Source organism: Phacochoerus africanus, chromosome 4, assembly GCF_016906955.1.
Source record: "Phacochoerus africanus isolate WHEZ1 chromosome 4, ROS_Pafr_v1, whole genome shotgun sequence".
Taxonomy (NCBI): domain Eukaryota; kingdom Metazoa; phylum Chordata; class Mammalia; order Artiodactyla; family Suidae; genus Phacochoerus; species Phacochoerus africanus.
This window is the reverse complement of record NC_062547.1, coordinates 89,112,282-89,129,954: the sequence shown is the minus strand read 5'-3', so window position 1 is coordinate 89,129,954 and position 17,673 is coordinate 89,112,282. Positions and strand designations below refer to the sequence as shown.

Sequence of the window (17,673 nt, the reverse complement as noted above, 5' to 3'; positions counted from 1 at the left end):
TCATTCCAAGCTAAATAAGAATATAAAGAGATTTAGACTACTAAAAATATGGAATTAAAAAAACTCAATGTGTCAATTATGTGGTAATAGGTAAATTCAGATGGTTAAAATTAGATGGTAAATTGAGTGTTGGGTAGGGAAAAAAAAGGTTTTTAATATAGCTCAGATAAAAAATAACCTTGCAGGTATTTTAGTAGTAAAAATTTGTTATAAGTAAGTCCTCCTACTGAAACATATGGTCATAATTCCAATAAGGGATTTTCTTCTTGCTTTCCTGTAATTAAGATTGCTTTTTATCAACATACAGTGTTTTAAGAAGCAATGAAACTTTTAAGATTCTAAATATAAACTACATAACTCAAAGTAATTGAGGAGATGACATTGTGTTCTTTAGTATATACAGCCATACTTTATCTAAAAAATCAGGAATTAAAAATATATATTCATATTTGCTGCTACTGCACCTAACCCTTGGAAAGATACACAAGAAACTAATAAAAATGACTTGTTGAGATTGGAGGGTGAGAAGAACAAGGAAGATGCATACAATATGGTAAAACATATCATTGGAGTTCCCTTCATGGCTCAGCAGTAACAAACCTGACGAGTATTCATGAGGATGCATGCTGAATCCCTGAGCTCGCTCAGTGGGTCCAGGATCCAACGTTACAGTGAGCTGTGGTATAGGTCACAGGTGCGAATCGGATCCCATGCTGCTGTGGCTGTGGTGTAGGCCACTACAGCTCTAATTCCACCCCTAGCCCTGGGAACTTCTATATGCCAAGGGTGTGACCCTAAAAAGAAAAAAATGAAAACCTCATGTTAAGTTTTTAACATTTTTCTGATTTTTGAATTTAAATATTACATATATGAAACATTTTTTTTTTTTAATCACAAAGAAAAAACTTAAAATCTAGGATGGTTTAGAGGTATCTGGTACTCAGATAGTTTTCTTTTAAAATTTGAGTCAAGGAATTCCTGTTATGGCTCAGTGGATTACGAGCCCAACTAGTGTCCATGAGGATGTGGGTTCCATCCCTAGACTCGCTCAGTGGGTTGGGGATCCAGTGTTGCAGTGGTCTGTGGTGTAGGTCATAGATGCAGCTCAGGTCTGGCACTGCTGTGGCTGTGGTGTAGGCTGGCAGCTACAGCTCGGATTTGACTGCTGGCCTGGGAACTTGCATATGCCACAGGAGCAGTCACCTCCCCCCCCCAAAAAAAAGGAAAGATCAGTGTTTTGACATATTATCTACTCTTTAGATTTTCAACTCTTGCCTAGAGAATTTAATGCCAGGCCTTCTCATTACTGGTATGGCTCTCTTCCCGGATTATTTTCTGACCAGCTCCTTAAAATTCATGTCTCTATGTAGCAGTTACTTTTACTTTGTTTTTACCTGCCTCACATTCAGCTCCAAGAAGCAAAGAACTATTTTATTCACCTTTCAATCAATAAAGCCTAATAAAGTGCTATGCATATAGCAAGCATACAGACACACTTAGTCCACTGGGTTGCTGGGGAAAAAAAAGAAGAGGGGCTAAATTGTACTTCATATTTCAAAATTCAAAGACAGTACTTTTTTTTTTGCTTTTTAGGGCCAGACCTGCAACATATGGAAGTTCCCAGGCTAGGGGTCAAATAGGAGCTATAGCCATTGGCCTATAATACAGACAGAGCAACTCGGGATCTGAGCTGCATCACCACCTATGCTGCAGCTTGTGGCAATGCAGGCTCCTTAACTCACTGAGTGTGGCCAGGGATCGAACTCACATCCTCATGGACATTGTCTGGTTTTTAACCTTCTGAGCCACAATGGGAACTCCAGAGAGACAGTACTCTTAAAAGGCAAAAAATAGATCAATGCAGACTAAGTAAAAAGAACCATTCTATTTCTTCACCTTTAAAAAAATTAAAAATTTAAATTAAGTATCAAAGTGAAGAACATGACCAAATGCATTCGGAAACATATCACACATCTACAAAGAATACCTTAAAGTATGCCTCTAAAGGCATAGTGATTCCAATTTTTATTAGCTGTAGAGACTTTACGGAAACAAATCCAAAGCTCTCCTATTATGGGAAAAGCCCTTCTCACCTTTCGGTTATTTTAAAGTAAATTCAGTATTTATAGATTGTGCAATTAACTTTTATTGCAAAATAAACACACTATATAAAGAAAACATAAACTGAGTTTGTTATGCAATTTTTTGTTATAGATGTCAACAATTTCACAAATTATTGTTATCATTTTATTTAATATCTGCAACATCTGTACATTGTTTATGACGCAGTTACTTCAAAAAGACAGATATTTTCCTCCATACTGTCTTTGGCTAGGACTACAGATGTGATTCAGTAGGAACCGTATGAACAAACTGATTCAAATTCTCAGTCTCTCCTAGCCTGAGATCTAATATCCTGAGTTATAACCCTGACTTAGTCTTCAAGTTGAGATGCTTCATAAATACATTTCTTAAAACAGGGCTATTTAGTATAGTTCGAGACACAGGAGTGTTTTTGATACAAAAACATATATTCTACATTAGAATAAAAAAAGCATTAAAATAATGATTATATTTTATATAACTTAAATGATAGGATTAACTAAAATATGACCTTTATTTTTTTAACACAACATCCTTTCAAAAATTTTGCTATTTAAAGAAGAAAGCTCTGTAACAGTTTCAAATACACAGAATTTAACTTATGTTAATATCATATTATAAAAAATAACTACTGTATAAAGGATTTAAAATATGCAAAAGTAAGCAGTTCATTAAAATTTCTATTTAATACATTGGTGTCAATGAAAATATGCAGACTTACCAAGAAACTTCTAGGATTTAAAGGAAAAGCAAAAACAAAAACCTGTTTCAGGGTTCATTTATTGCTACATAATGACTACTTCAAGGGTCATCTGGCCTGTCGTCAAATCACTCTTAGAAGTGGTATATACAGTGGTATACTTTGGAAGGAAAGGAGGAAAAATAATGCACTGCAATACAAAAATATTACCTATATATAAATTATTAAAGATTTATAAAACACATACCAAATCACATGTTCTTGCTATAAAAACAATATACTTAAATACAGAAGCACAAAATCCTGAAGCACCCACAATTATTTTAAGAATACCCTTTAATAAAGAGAAAACCATATATATGTGTGTGTGTGTGTGTACATACATTATAATGATTTGAAAAGAAAAAAAGCAAAATTCTGATTTTAATGCAAATAATCAGTTTATCTAATCATGGAGGTAGGTCTCCACTCCAAGTAGACAAATAAGTTATCTGTCTTATTCAAAGAGTCATCATATAAGTTTTATGATCCAGACAATTTTAACAGACTTTAGAAACCAGTAATACAACTGGCATATAAACAAAACAGGTGTTTCCCTCAAAAGGTTACATCTGAAAAGAGCCTTCATTAAAATCATTCTTGGCGTAAAGAGGTATACCCAAGTACAGTTACTTTGGCTTGGCATTTAAATAACACAGTAAATGCTACTTAAAAGAAATCCTTGTCTTTTTCAGTATTTGTATGACGTATAAAGCTTCAAAAACTGTGGATCTCTTAAATTTTTGGAGATTTAAATATTGTGCTAATGATTTAAACAGATCATTTCTGCCTAAAAAGCAAAGCTTACATGTTTCAACATCAAACATATTTACTTAGTGTCTGTGGCATTTCAGCTTTAATGCTTGGAGTTAGTTTTAACAACTCATTTGCAGTATCTAATATGACTCACATTCTTTCACTAAAATAGATTTTCTATAATAAAAAACACTAATTCTATTTCCAATGGTAAACTAGTAGTGTTGGAGGTCCCACCATGGATCACAGGGATTAGAGCACTATCAAGATCATTTAGATAATGCTGAGGAAGAAGCTGGCCTTCAGATCCTGCCTGAAATTCAACCTGGAAAAAAAAAAAGTCTTGATGAGTGAACCCTAGAAAGTAAGCAATCTTGTTTATTAGCTCAGTAGATTTAAAAATAGCATCCAATTTAAGCATGTTAAGAAATACTTGATTTTTTATTCATGAAATTTTACATTCTCCTTTATTTCTTTTATCTATCTACTACATAAATTATAAATTGTTGCTCCCACAGATACTATAAAAATATTGCCACTACTTCATACTTTAGGTTTCTTCTTAATGAACATGTACACACACTGGAGGACCAAGATTTTGAATAATTACCAATGTGGTATTTTTCTTTCTTTTTCTTTTTTTTTTTTTTTTTTGTCTTTCTGCTATTTCTTCGGGCTGCTCCTGCGGCATATGGAGGTTCCCAGGCTAGGGGTCGAATCGGAGCTGTAGCCACCAGCCTACGCCAGAGCCACAGCAACGCGGGATCCGAGCCGTGTCTGCAACCTACACTACAGCTCATGGCAACGCTGGATCGTTAACCCACTGAGCAAGGGCAGGGACCGAACCCGCAACCTCATGGTTCCTAGTCGGATTCGTTAACCACTGTACCACAACGGGAACTCCCCAATGTGGTATTTTTCATTTTGGGTTTTTCTTTTTGGCTGTGCCCATGGCATGTTAGTTTCTGGACCAGGGACTGAACCCATGCCACAGGAGTGACCTGAGCCACTGTAGCAATAACACTAGACCCTTAACCCGCTGTGCCACAAGGGAACTCCACCATGGTATTTTTTTTTTTTTTAAATCTACTTTAAATTTTTGTTTTGTTTTTCTTTTTAGGGCCATGCCTATGGCATATGGAGATTCCCAGGCTAGGAATCAAAGCTACAGCTGCTGGCCTACACCACAGCAACACAGGATCCGAGCCAGAGTCTGTGACCTACACCACAGCTCATGCCAACGCCAGATCCTTAATCCACTGATCAAAGCCAGGGGTCGAAGCTGCAACCTCATGTTTCCTGGTTGGATTCATTTCCACTGCACCTCGATGGGAACTCCATACTTTAAAATATTTTGAATTTGTCATAAATAAAATAGTATTTGAAGAGTTCCTGTTGTGGCTCAGTGGGTGACAAACACAACTACAATTCATGAGGATGCAGGTTTGATCCCTGACCTTGCTCAGTGGGTTAAGGATCTAGTGTTTCCATGAGCAGTGGTGTAGGTTGAAAACGCAGCTCAGATCCCATCTTGCTGTGGCTGTGGCGTAGGCCAGTGGCTGCAGCTTCAATCTGACCCCTAGCCTGGGAACTTTCATGTGCCACAGGTGTGTAAAGACCAAAAAAAAAAAAAAAAAAAGGGAGTTCTCGCCATGGCTCAGCAGTTAACAAATCCATGTTGGATCCCTTGGATCCCGTGTTGGCTGTGGCATAATCAGGCAGCTACAGCTCCAATTTGACTCCTAGCCTGGGAACCACTATATGCCACGAGTGTGGCCCTAAAAAGACATACAGAAATTGCATTTAATTTTGCTTGTGAAAATCACATTTTAATACTTATGACTAAATAATTAACTGTGCTTACTCAAATAATTATCAGATACTTCCTTGAAAAAGGAATTTTTATTAGTGAGATAAAAATATAAGTTCTTCTTTCCAATAAGAACTATATTGCCTGAAGAAAGGCAAACCTTCGGTACATGAAATTGTTAATGTTTAGGTTAACCATTCTAATGAAAAACATGCTCTGAAATCTACTATAATGGATGTTAGAAACAGAAACAGAAATGTACATTAAAATACTACTGGAGTGCCATTTTTCACCTATTAAACTGGTGAAGTTCAAAAGTTTGATTATATTCTGCTTTGATAAGGATGTGGGGGAAATAATACTCATAAAACTGCGGTAGAAATATAAATTGGCCTAACATATTGAAGACAATATGGTAATATTTATTGCATACATATTTGGACCTGGCAGTTCTACTTGTAGGAATGCTTCCTAAATACTCACACTTATGCAAAAACAAAATATTGTAGATACCCTAAATATCCATCAGTACATACCAAACATACATAAGACCCAAATAAATTATGGTACATTTATATAATCAACTACTACTCACCAACTGTTAAAAAAATGTAGTAATATGAAATATCTCTAAGACATAAGGTAAAGAAGCAAAGTTAAAAGAACAATGAAAACAGAAGGACAAAAAGGATGTACAAATTTATTTACTCATACATGCAAAAAATTATAAAGAATACCTAGAAATATTTGATTGCCTGATCAGAAAGGGAAAATGAGGAGAGGTATAGAAGTGTGGATTGAAGGGTTAAAAGTCAAAGGTAAGGGAGTTCCCATTGTGGCTCAGTGGAAACGAATCTGACTAGTATCCTTGAGGACGCAGGTTCGATCCCTGGCCCCGCTCAGTGGGTTAAGGATCCAGCATTGCTGTGAGCTGTGGTGTAGGTCGCAGCTGTGGCTCAGATCTTGTGTGGCTGTGGTGTAGGCCAGCAGCTACAGCTAGGATTTGACCCCTAGCCTGGGAACCTCCATCTGCCGCAGGTGCAGCTCTAAAAAAACAAAAAAGACCAAAAAAAAGTCAAGGGTAGGAAGGAGATCTTTCCAAGGTTATTACCTTACACTACTCTACTGGGAATCATTTACCTTGTCACCAATTACATAGACATACGTTTATATAGACACAGAACCAGAGGTCACCAATGACATGTGAATACTACTCTCTAGTAATATTTAATGTGGTGGTCTTGTTGAAAATACATTTGTGAAAATAACAGAAAATATATATTAGTTTCTGACCCTGATTCCTGGCAGAAAGCTCCTAAAACCCTTGTCATATCCTAAGTAATAAGTATACCAGGAGCATCTCTTGTAGTATTTGTCTTTGACTCCATTCCTGACACAGAGCTCCTAAAAAGAACCTGTAAATTCCTAAGTGGTAAGAGAAGGAGCATCTTTTGTTCTTCTGAGACAAATTCTGGGTGCACTCCTAGATGGGGGCTGGTCACCAGAAAGAACAAGCCCATGATCAGAAGCTTTAAATTTCCAGCCCTACCCCTCATCCTCCAGATTGTGGAGGGGGGCTAAAAATAGTTAATGGACCATGCCTGCATGAGGAAGACTCCATAAAATCCCAGTAGAAGGAGGTTCAGAGGGCTTTCAGGCTGATGAAGAGATCCACACTGGGAGAGTGATACACCACAACTCCACGGAGGCAGAAACTCCTGCTCAGGACCCTACCAGACCTTGCTCTATATATCTCTACATCTGGCTGTTCACCTGTATATCCTTTAATAACAAACATAAGTAAATACTTCCGAGTTCTGTGAGCCACTCTAGCAAATTAACTGAAACCAAGGAGGGGGTCTTTAGAACCTCTGATCCATAACTGGTTGGTCAGAAGCACAGGTCATAATTGTGACTGGCAGGTCAAGGAAGGAGGCAGCAGTCTTCTAAGACCTGCAGGATCTGACACTATCTCTGGGAGATGGAGTCAGAATTGACTTGAATTCTTGGACAACCTGCTGGTGTCTGAGAATTGCTTACCAGTATGGAGAAAAGCCTCTACACATCTGGTGACCAGAAGTGTTATGTGAGAGTAATAAGAGACATATACAGGAAAGAAAGACATATTAAGGAAGAATTAGGTTTTTCCCTACAGAGGAAGGAAAAAACAAATTTTTCCTTTTAGACTTTTGTAATTTTAAGTCACATGAATATAGAATTTAGCATAATTTTTAAAACCTACTTATCAAGCAGGAATTTTATGGAGCAGGGGTCAGCAAACTATGGCCTCTGGGCTAATCTGGCCCAACAAATGTTTTTTAAATAAAATTTCACTGGAATACAGCTGAGCTCATTAGTTTACATACCGTCCATAGCTGCTTTCACGCTATAATGGTAAAGTAGTTGTGAAAGAAATCAGATCGCCCACAATGTCTAAATTATTTACTGTATGGCTTTTTACTAGAAAGTTTGCTGGCCCCTGTGTACACAGTAAAGGAGAGAATGTGCATGAAGTGTGTAGCAAACATTAATGTTCAATAAATTTTAGTTCTGTTCAGTCATTCCAAAGTGAAAGGTTACAGAAAAAACTTTTGCTTATTTTAATATATATTCATTTCAAAAATACATCACAAAACATGCCTCACCATATCAGTGTCAATGGATACTCTGAGGCCAATTTTATTCATTCCATTACACTTTAGAGTTTTCAGATGAGGGCACAGTGCAGCACTACAAGCCATGGCTATTTCTTTTGCAAACTGATAACGAGTTGCTGAAAGAGATAAATCCTGGTCCTTCAGAAAGTAGAACACCTGAAATATATTTAATTAGGAAAGAAGTCATGATTAAGATTGAGTAGCTTTAAAACCTGCAACAACTGCTCTTTTCAATTCAACTTTACGAATAAAATTCCAAAGTTAGTGCCATGAAATTCACTAGTTGAGAACATTCTCTTTATATAGCCTGATCTGTACTGTAAGTAAAAACTTAAAACCAAAGGTTAGGGAATATGGGAATAACTCAGCTATTTTTGCCTAAAGTTAACTTGTAGCAACAAAAGCCTTGTTCACTCAGTTTAAAGAAGGGATACTAAAGAGTCCACCCTATAAGATCACCATCCTATAAGGACATCTTAATGAAATTAAGACCAAACAAAGAAATTATGTTCCATAATTTCTATATCCCCTATAGTTTCTATATTGTACACAAAGAATAAGAAATTTGTAACACTGACTGTCTGACCCAAGTGTAGAATAAGAGGGAATGTAGAGGTGGACTAAGGGGCTGGAAGTCTATAGTTTCATATTCTCTCTCTCTCCTTTTTCTTCTTTTCGCCCACACCCACAGCATGTGGAAATTCCCAGGCCAGGAATCAAGCCCATGCACAGCAGTGACCCAACCCACTACAGTGACAATGCTGGATTCTTAACCCACTGTGCCACAAGAGAACTCCCATATTCTCTTATTTAAAAAAAATGAGAACATGTAAATGCAAAAATAACTTTCATACGTGAATGCTGATTATAAACTGATATCTATAAAATATTTTTTTGTAAAATAAAAAAATGAAAATAATATGGTCAAATATTATTGTGCAAATGAAGATGGCAGTGCTACCAAAACTTAACTTGGAGCTGGCAGGCTGTACCACCATATAAGAGCCTGAAATAACTCACTGGAAATCCAAATCATGTATAGAAGGCAGTCTATTGTGGAGATATGTGTGTCCCAAGTTATAAAGTGTAATAAGCTACACCTAAACATTCAGAGGTTGAGTACTACAAAGTCTCCAAGTTAACACAAACAAAAACATCCAAACACAGCATGTACATGGAAGGAATCATCTTTCTCAGCTACCTCAGTGCACTTTACAGTCTGCTCATCAGTTTCAAAATCTGCTTCCAGTTTTATTTTTTCACTTGGAAATCCTTGTAATGATATTCCATCCACTGAACTAATAACACTGAAGAAAAAAATTGCAAATACAACAGAATTATTAATAGCAAAAGCTTTATATGAAATGATTAGATTTAAACGAAGGGAATAGGAAGAAAATTAGGCATTAGAAATTTAAAGCACTAGTAAGATATCTTGATTATAATTAAAACTGTAGTTCATACTTATCTGCCAAGATTTCTTGATTGTATAGCAAATCATATCTACCTTTTTCATGTGCTCACTTGTGACCTGAAGTTTAAAATACCTTATAATAGTTTCCTAACAGAAAAGCTGCCTCATGAATTTCAAAAATTCTATCTTGGATCCTTCAGTGTTAGCCCTCTTCTTCCTTTTTTGCTTCAGACCTCTTAGCCAAACTCCAAAAAGGAAAGAATATGGGTAACTAAACAGAAGAGGGAATAGCAGTAATATTCTGCAAGGCTTCTAATGTACGTATTATTGAATTTGGTTGTTTGTATTTACAGTGAATCAATATAATACAAAATAAATATCCAAAGGGAATCACTTCCTTTTTAGTTTTGTTTTTTGGCTGCCCCACGGCATATGGAGTTCCTGGGCCAGGGATCAGATCCTAGCCACAGTTTCGACACAGTTGCAACCTAAGCTACAGCTGCAGCAATGCTGGGTCCTTAACCCACTGTGCCGGCTGGGGATTGAACCTGTGTCCCAGCATTCCAAAGATGCCACGAATCCCACTGCGCCAAACTTGAAACTCCGAAGGGAATCTTACTTTATTTATTTTTTATTTTTTTATTTTTTGTCTTTTTGCTATTTCTTGGGCCGCTCCTGCGGCATATGGAGGTTCCCAGGCTAGGGGTCTAATCGGAGCTGTGGCCGCCAGCCTACACCACAGCCACAGCAACGCAGGATCCAAGCCGCGTCTGCGACCTACACCACAGCTCACAGCAACGCCGGATCATTAACCCACTGAGCAAGGGCAGGGACCGAACCCGCAACCTCATGGTTCCTAGTCGGATTCGTTAACCACTGCGCCACGAAGGGAACTCCTCCGAAGGGAATCTATTCCTTATTTGACAAAAATAATCTGAAATAATTCTGTGGAAATCCATATCTGGTATGAAAAAGGCAGTATGGGGTGGAAATATGTGTCTGCCTAAAGGTGCCATACAGCAGACAAATTATCTTGTCTTTCTCAGACCTGGCATCAAGCCTACACTGCTACACAATGAACATTTTATCACTAGCCTCCTCCCAAACTAACCACACTTTAATAATTTACAGCATCTGGTGTTCCTTTTGTGGTTCAGCGGGTTACAAACCTGACTAGTAGCCATGGGGATGCGGGTTCAATCCCTGCCTCTGTCAGTAGGTTAAGGATCTGGCATTGCTGTGGCTGTGGCGATTCGACCCCTAGCTTGGGAACTTCCATATGCCACAGGTGCAGCCCTAAAAAAATAATAATTTACAGCATCCTGGCCAAGAAAATGTATGTAACACTGGTTAGGTACATGTGTGAAAAAACAGACTATTTATTAATTAGAGTATAAGCATTTAAATTAATGGTATCTATTTACTTATAAAATATTTAATTTTGCTAACAGGATGTTTTCATCCTTTCCCCTCCATCAAATCAGTTAGATTTTGGAAACAAAAAATTCCTACCCTTTATTTCCCTTTTCTTCAGAGTCTACCCAGCAGATATCCACATATTCTCTCATGTCTACAGCATCAGCTTTCCCACATGTAATTTTAAAGTCTTTTTGTTCTCGTAGAGCTAGCCGCAAGCCATCCATTGTCTCTGGGGTAATTTGTACCATTAAGCCATCTAAAAATGAGAGTTACATTTCACATTTCTTTTATAAAATATCAAATTATATGTTAAGCCATAAATTTTGCTATCAAAAGATGTTCTGTGCAAGTTTTAAATCATCTGTTAAATCATCTTGATGGTTGTTCTATGCTAGAAAATATGAAAAATATTTCACAATGTTCAAGATTCTTTTTTTAATGGTTAAACAAAAGTGAGAATTTCTATTTTTAGCTATGATGAAATAACTGCCCTTTTGTTATGATAACTAACCATAAAACTAGACAAATGTATGAAGCAATTATTTTTAGGTACTGGACAACAGAAATTAAAAAATCAAGATCCCTACAGGAAAACTCAATAAGTGACCCCACAACTGCCCCAGCTCTCTGCTGGGGAACAATTTCTGCATGTGACCATTAAGCCTACAATGGCCCTACTGAGAAGTCAGAGGTAAGAGTTTAAGGATGCCTAAAATCTGTGGTCAAGACACTGAAAAGGGAGAGCACCAGAAGAATCTGTGCATGGGCGTCTTTGAGTCCTTGGACTAGAAGAGGGACACATTAATAGAATGACAGTAAATAAGGCCTGACAGCCAAAAAACACATAAAAAGATGTTCAACATCACTCATTATTAGAGAAATGCAAATCAAAACCACTATGAGGTACCACCTTACACCAGCCAGAATGGCCATCATTAGAAAGTCTACAAACAATAAGTGCTGAAGAGGATGTGGAGAAAAAGGAACCCTATTACACTGTTGGTGGGATGGTAAATTGGTGCAACCACTGTGGAAAACAGTATGGATATACTGTTTTCTAAAACAGAACTAAAAACAGAACTACCATTTGACCCAGCAATCCCACTCTTAGGCATCTATCCAGAGAAAACCATGACTCGAAAAGACACATGTACTCCCATGTTCATTGCAGCACTATTGTCAATAGCCAAGACATGGAAACAACCTAAATGTCCATCGACAGAGGAGTGGATCAAGAAGATGTGGTACCTATACACAATGGAATATTACTCAGCCATTAAAAGGAATGAAATACCAGCATTTTTAGCAACATGGATGGAACCTAGAAACTATCATGTTAAGTGAAGTCAATCAGACAATGAGACACCAACATCAAATGCTATCACCTACGTGTGGAATCTGAAAAAAGGACAGAATGAATTTCTTTGCAGGACAGATACTGACTCACAGACTTTGAAAAACTTATGGTTTCCAAAGAAGACAGTTTGGGGGGTGGGGGAATGCGCTGGGGGTGTGGGATGGAAATCCTATAAAACTGAATTGTGATGATCATTGTACAACTACAAATGCAATAAATTCATTGAGTAATAAAAAATTAAATAAATAAATAAATAAACATAAGGCCTGATGGAAAACAGCTGTTACAGGGTTGGGAGCAAAAGAGATATCAGAAGTCAAGCAATATTGGAGGTAAGTGGTAGTCTGCATCAACCAAAACAGACATTAGCACTTCATTAACCTGAACTGTAGCAAAGCCAAGACAAAGCCCTTAAAAAAATCTGCAGGCAAAACAGATTTGGAGACTGAGGCCTACCAGACTGTAAACCCCTTAGGATTTCCACGAATCAATCTGTTAACAAAATAAAAAATAAAACACACCAGCTCAAAGTGATCAGACATGAAAACGCCTGCTTAAACATAAATAAACCTTCTTCAGCAAAAGCTAATAGAATCTAAAGTCTTTAAAGCATGTCAATAATAGGGAGTTCCCCTAGAAGCTCAGCAGAAACAAAACCAACTAATTACCATGAGGTTGTGGGTTCGATCCCTGGCCTTGTTCAGTGGGTTAAGGCTCTGGTGTTGCTATGAGCTGTGGTGTAGGTCACAGATGCGGCTTGGATCCTGTGTTGCTATGGCATAGGCTGGCAGCTGTAGCTCTGATTCTACCCTTAGCCTGAGAAGCTCCATATGTCTCAGGTGTGGCCTTGTCAATAATGACAAGTACATAATAAAAAATTACTAGACAAAGCCAGGAAAATGTGAGCTCCTAAGCAACTGAAACCAACCTTGAGATGGCCAAGACATTGGATTGAGCACACAAACACTTTAAAATATTTATTCTAAAATATATTCAAAAATGAAAAGCAATATCGGCCAAATGTATAAACAGATTTTGTTGGACATCCTGCTGTGGTGCAATGGGATCAGCAGCATCTTGGGAGTGCTAGGATGCCCATTTGATCCCTGGCCTGGCACAGTGGGTCAAGGATTTGGTGTTGCTGCAGCTGCAGCTTAAGTTGCAACTGTGACTCAGATCTGATCCCTGGCCCAGGGACTCCATATGCCACATGGTGGCCAAAAAAGAAAATGTATAAACAGATTTTATAAAATCTTAACCGAGAAAGAGAATCTAGAAAACCTTTCCACACAATTCCAGAACTGAAAATGTAGTCCATCAAAAACAGAAATCTTAATGGACAGGCTGAGTAGTAGATTGAAGACAGCAAAAGAAAGAATCAGAGAACATAATGAAATGTCAATAAAAATGATCAAATCTGAAGAACCTAGAGAAAAAAAAAAAGAAAAGTGAACAAAGTATCAAAGACCCATGGGATGGTATAAAATAATCTAATGTAGATAGATATACATATACATAGCTAGATATCTCCCAGAAGGAGAAGAAAGATCAGGACATTAAAAAAAAAAAAAAAAAAAGTAGAGTGTCCGTCTAGGCGCAGCAGAAAGAAATCCGACTAGGAACCATGAGGTTGCAGGTTCAATCCCTGGTCTCACTCAGTGGGTTAAGGATCCAGTGCTTCTGTGAGCTGTGGTGTAGGTGGCAGACGTGGCTCAGATCTGGCATTGCTGTGGCTCTGGCGTAGGCTGGCAGCAACAGCTCTGATTAGACCCCTAGCCTGGAAACCTCCACGGGTGCGGCCCTAAAAAGACAAAAGACCAAAAAAAAAAAAAAGTAAGAAATTCCCAAATTTGATGAAAAATATTGACATATACATCCAAGAAGCTCAACAAATGCTAAGTAGGATGAATACAAGGAAAACCACATTGAGACACATCACAGTAAAAATAGTAAAAACCAAAGTTGAAAAGGCTATCCTGAAAGCAGTCTGAGGAAAAGGGCACATTAAATAAAAGGAAAATATAAAAACTGTTACTTACTTTTCATCATTTCTATAAAATGACATCTTTAAAAAAAAAGACTTTCAAAGCAGAATTTTTTTTTTTTTTCCTTTTCGGCCACATCTGCAGAATATGGAAGTTCCTGGGCCAGGGAACAAATCTGTGCTGGAACTATAACCGGTGCCACAGTTGTAGCAACACTGGATCCTTAACCCACGGCATCAGGCCAGGAATCAAACTGGCCTCCACAGAAACAAGCCAGATCATTAACCCACTGCACCACAGTAGCGACCCCCCAAGATACAACTTTCTACCTAGCAAAAATACCCTTAAAAAAATGAGAATGAAATAAAGGCACCATAAGAGAAAGGCAAGACAACTTTAGATAAATGAAAGCCAGCCAATTAGCACTGTAAAAAATACTAGTGACTTCTGGTTTCTGCCCTAACATGTAAAGAGCTTGGACGTTGTCACTCCCATCTTTATAACAAGAAAGAAGCTCAACAATAAAATGACTAGGAATAAACTAAACTTCTATTCAACATAGCAATGAAAGTCCTAGCCACAGCAATCAGACAAGAAAAAGATAAGTTACCAAAGAGATAGAAGGAAAGAGGTAAAACTGTCATTCTATACAAATGACATGATATCCCAAATGGAAAAGCCTAAAGACTCTACACCAAAACTATTAGAACTGGTAAATGAATTCCACAAGGAAGCAGGATACAATATTGACAGACAGAAATCCATTGCATTTCTTTAACAATAAACAATCAGAAAGAGAAAGTTAAAAAAAAAAAATCTTTTAAAAACTGTGTCAAAAGGAGTTCCCTGGTGTCCTAGCAGTTAAAGGTCTGATGTCACTACTGTGGCTCAAGTCACTGCTGTGGTTCAGGTTTGACCCCTGGCCCAGGAACTTCTGCATACTGTGGGCGTGGCTAAAAAAACTAAAAATAAACAAAATTGCATCAAAAAAACTCTCCAAACCCTAGGAGTTAACTTGACCAAGGAGATGAAAGACTTACACACTAAGAACTACAAAATACTGATAAAGGAAACTGAAGCTAAATCAAAGAAATTAAAAGATATCCCATGTGCTCTTGGGACGAGAAGAATTAATTTTGTTAAAATGGCCATACCACCTAAAGCAATCTACAGACTTAATGCAATCCCTAGCAAATTACCCATGACATTTTTCACAGAGCTAAAATAAACAATCCTGAAATTGACATGGAACCACAAAAGACCCAGAACTGCCAAAGCAATCCTGAGGAAGAAGAATGAAGATGTAGGCATAAGCTTCCTAATGTTCAGACCATATTATGGTAATCAAAACAACATGGTATTGGCACAAAAACAAACATAAATCAATGGAGCAGAACAGAGAAGCCAGAAATAAACCTGCACACCTAAAGTCAATTAATCTTTGACAAAGGTGGCAAGTATGTACAATGGAGAAAACATAGTCTTTTCACTAAGTGGTGGTGGGAAAGCTGGTCAGCCTCACGTTAGTCAAGGAAAGCACAACACTCCTTCATACTATATAAAAAGATAAAGACCTAAATATAAGACCTGACATCAAAAAACTCCTAGGAGAGAAAACAGGCAAGACATTCTTGGACATAAATTATAGCAATATTTTCTTAGGTCAGTCTCTTAAGACAAAAGAAACAGAGGCAAAAATAAACAGATGGGACCTAATTAAACTCAAAAGCTTTTGCACAGGAGTTCCCGTTATGGCGCAGTGTTTAATGAATCCAACTAGGAACCATGAGGTTGCGGGTTCGATCCCTGGCCTTGCCCAGTGGGTTAAGGATCTGGCATTGCCATGAGCTATGGTGTAGGTTGCAGACATGGCTCTGATCTTGTGTTGCTGTGGCTCTGGTGTAGACCGGCGGCTACAGCTCTGATTAGACCCCTAGCCTGGGAACCTCCATATGCCGCAGGAAGCAGCCCTAGAAAAGGCAAAAAGACAAAAAAAAAAAAACTTTTATAAACAAAATGAAAAGAGAACCTACAGAATGGGAGAAAAATATTTGCAAATGATGCAACAATAAGAGATTAATTTCCAAAATACACAAACAGCTCATATACCTCAATATATAAAAAAAAAATCAACACAATCCAAAAAATGGGCAGAAGACCTAAATAGACATTTCTCCAAAGAAGACATACAGAAGAGAAAGAGGCACATGAAAACATGCTCACTGTTGCTAATTATTAGAGAATGCAAATCAAAACTACAATAAGGTATCACCTCACACAGGTTAGAATGGCTTTCATATAAAACCCTACCAATAGGAGTTCTCGCTGTGGCTCAGCAGAAATGAATCTGACTAGCATCCAAAAAGTCTACAAATAATAAATGCTTGAGAAGGTGTAGAGAAAAGGAAACTCTCCTACAATAATGGTAGGAATGTAAGTTGGTACAGTCACTATGGAAAACAGTATGGAGGTTCCTTAAAAAACTAAAAATAAAGCTACTATATGATCCAGTAATTGAACTCCTGGACATATATCCGGAAAAGATGAAAACCCTTAATTTGAAAAGATACATGCACCCCAATGTTCATAGCAGCACTGTCTATAATAGCTAAGACATGGAAGCCACCAAAGTATCCACCGACAGACGAATGAATAAAGAAGATATGGTATGTATGTGTACCACACACACACACACACACTGGAGTACTACTCAGCCATTAAAAAAGAATGAATTTTTGCCATTTGCAACCACATGAACAGACTTGGAGGGTATTATGCCAAGTAAATTAAGTCAGACAGAGAAAGACAAATACTGTATCACCTATATGTGGAATCTAAAAAATAAAACTAGCGAATTTAACAAAAAAGAAACAGACTCATATATATAGGGAACCTAGGGGTTACCAGTGGGAAGAGGTAAGCAGGGAGGGGCAATATAGGGGTAAGAGATTAAAAATTACAAACCAAAAAAAAAAGTACAAGCTAGTATGTATAAAATGAATAAGATACAAGGGTACATACTATAGTACAGGGAATAAGCCAATATTTTATAACTATAAGTGAATATAACCTTTAATTGTGACTCACTTTGTTGTATACCTGACACTTATGAAATATCAACTATACCTCAGTAAGAATTAATTTTAAAAATTAGAATGGCATTTACATTATACTAAAATTATAATAAATTAATATTTACATCAGCAATAAAATCTATAAGGTACAGGAATAAATCAAGAAAAGATATTCAAGATCTATATAAAAAATATAAAGTCTTACTGAAAGATATGAGGTATTATCTAAATAAATTGAAAGTAGTCACTATACATGAATAGAAACAATGAAAATATAAAATATGCCAGTTTTCTCAAAAATTTAGCAATTTAATGCAATTTCAATAAAAAGTCATGTCCCTTTTAGAACCTGACAAGTT

The 17,673-nt window shown here is 37.2% G+C and overlaps 1 protein-coding gene across 2 annotated transcripts in view; it reads right to left on the bottom strand.

Moving 5' to 3' along the window:
* Positions 1–2,224: 2,224 nt before the first annotated feature.
* The window catches only part of ZFYVE16 (zinc finger FYVE-type containing 16), a 62,336-nt gene continuing 46,887 nt past the window's right edge, over positions 2,225–17,673 (bottom strand). For both annotated transcript variants that reach the window (XM_047778192.1, XM_047778191.1), the window contains exons 15-18: positions 10,992–11,154; positions 9,267–9,372; positions 8,054–8,221; positions 2,225–3,923 (exon numbers count right to left, since the gene is read on the bottom strand). In XM_047778192.1, coding sequence (XP_047634148.1) covers positions 3,762–3,923; positions 8,054–8,221; positions 9,267–9,372; positions 10,992–11,154 — 599 coding nt within the window. In that variant the 3' untranslated portion in view covers positions 2,225–3,761. The remainder of the gene's footprint in view (positions 3,924–8,053; positions 8,222–9,266; positions 9,373–10,991; positions 11,155–17,673) is intronic.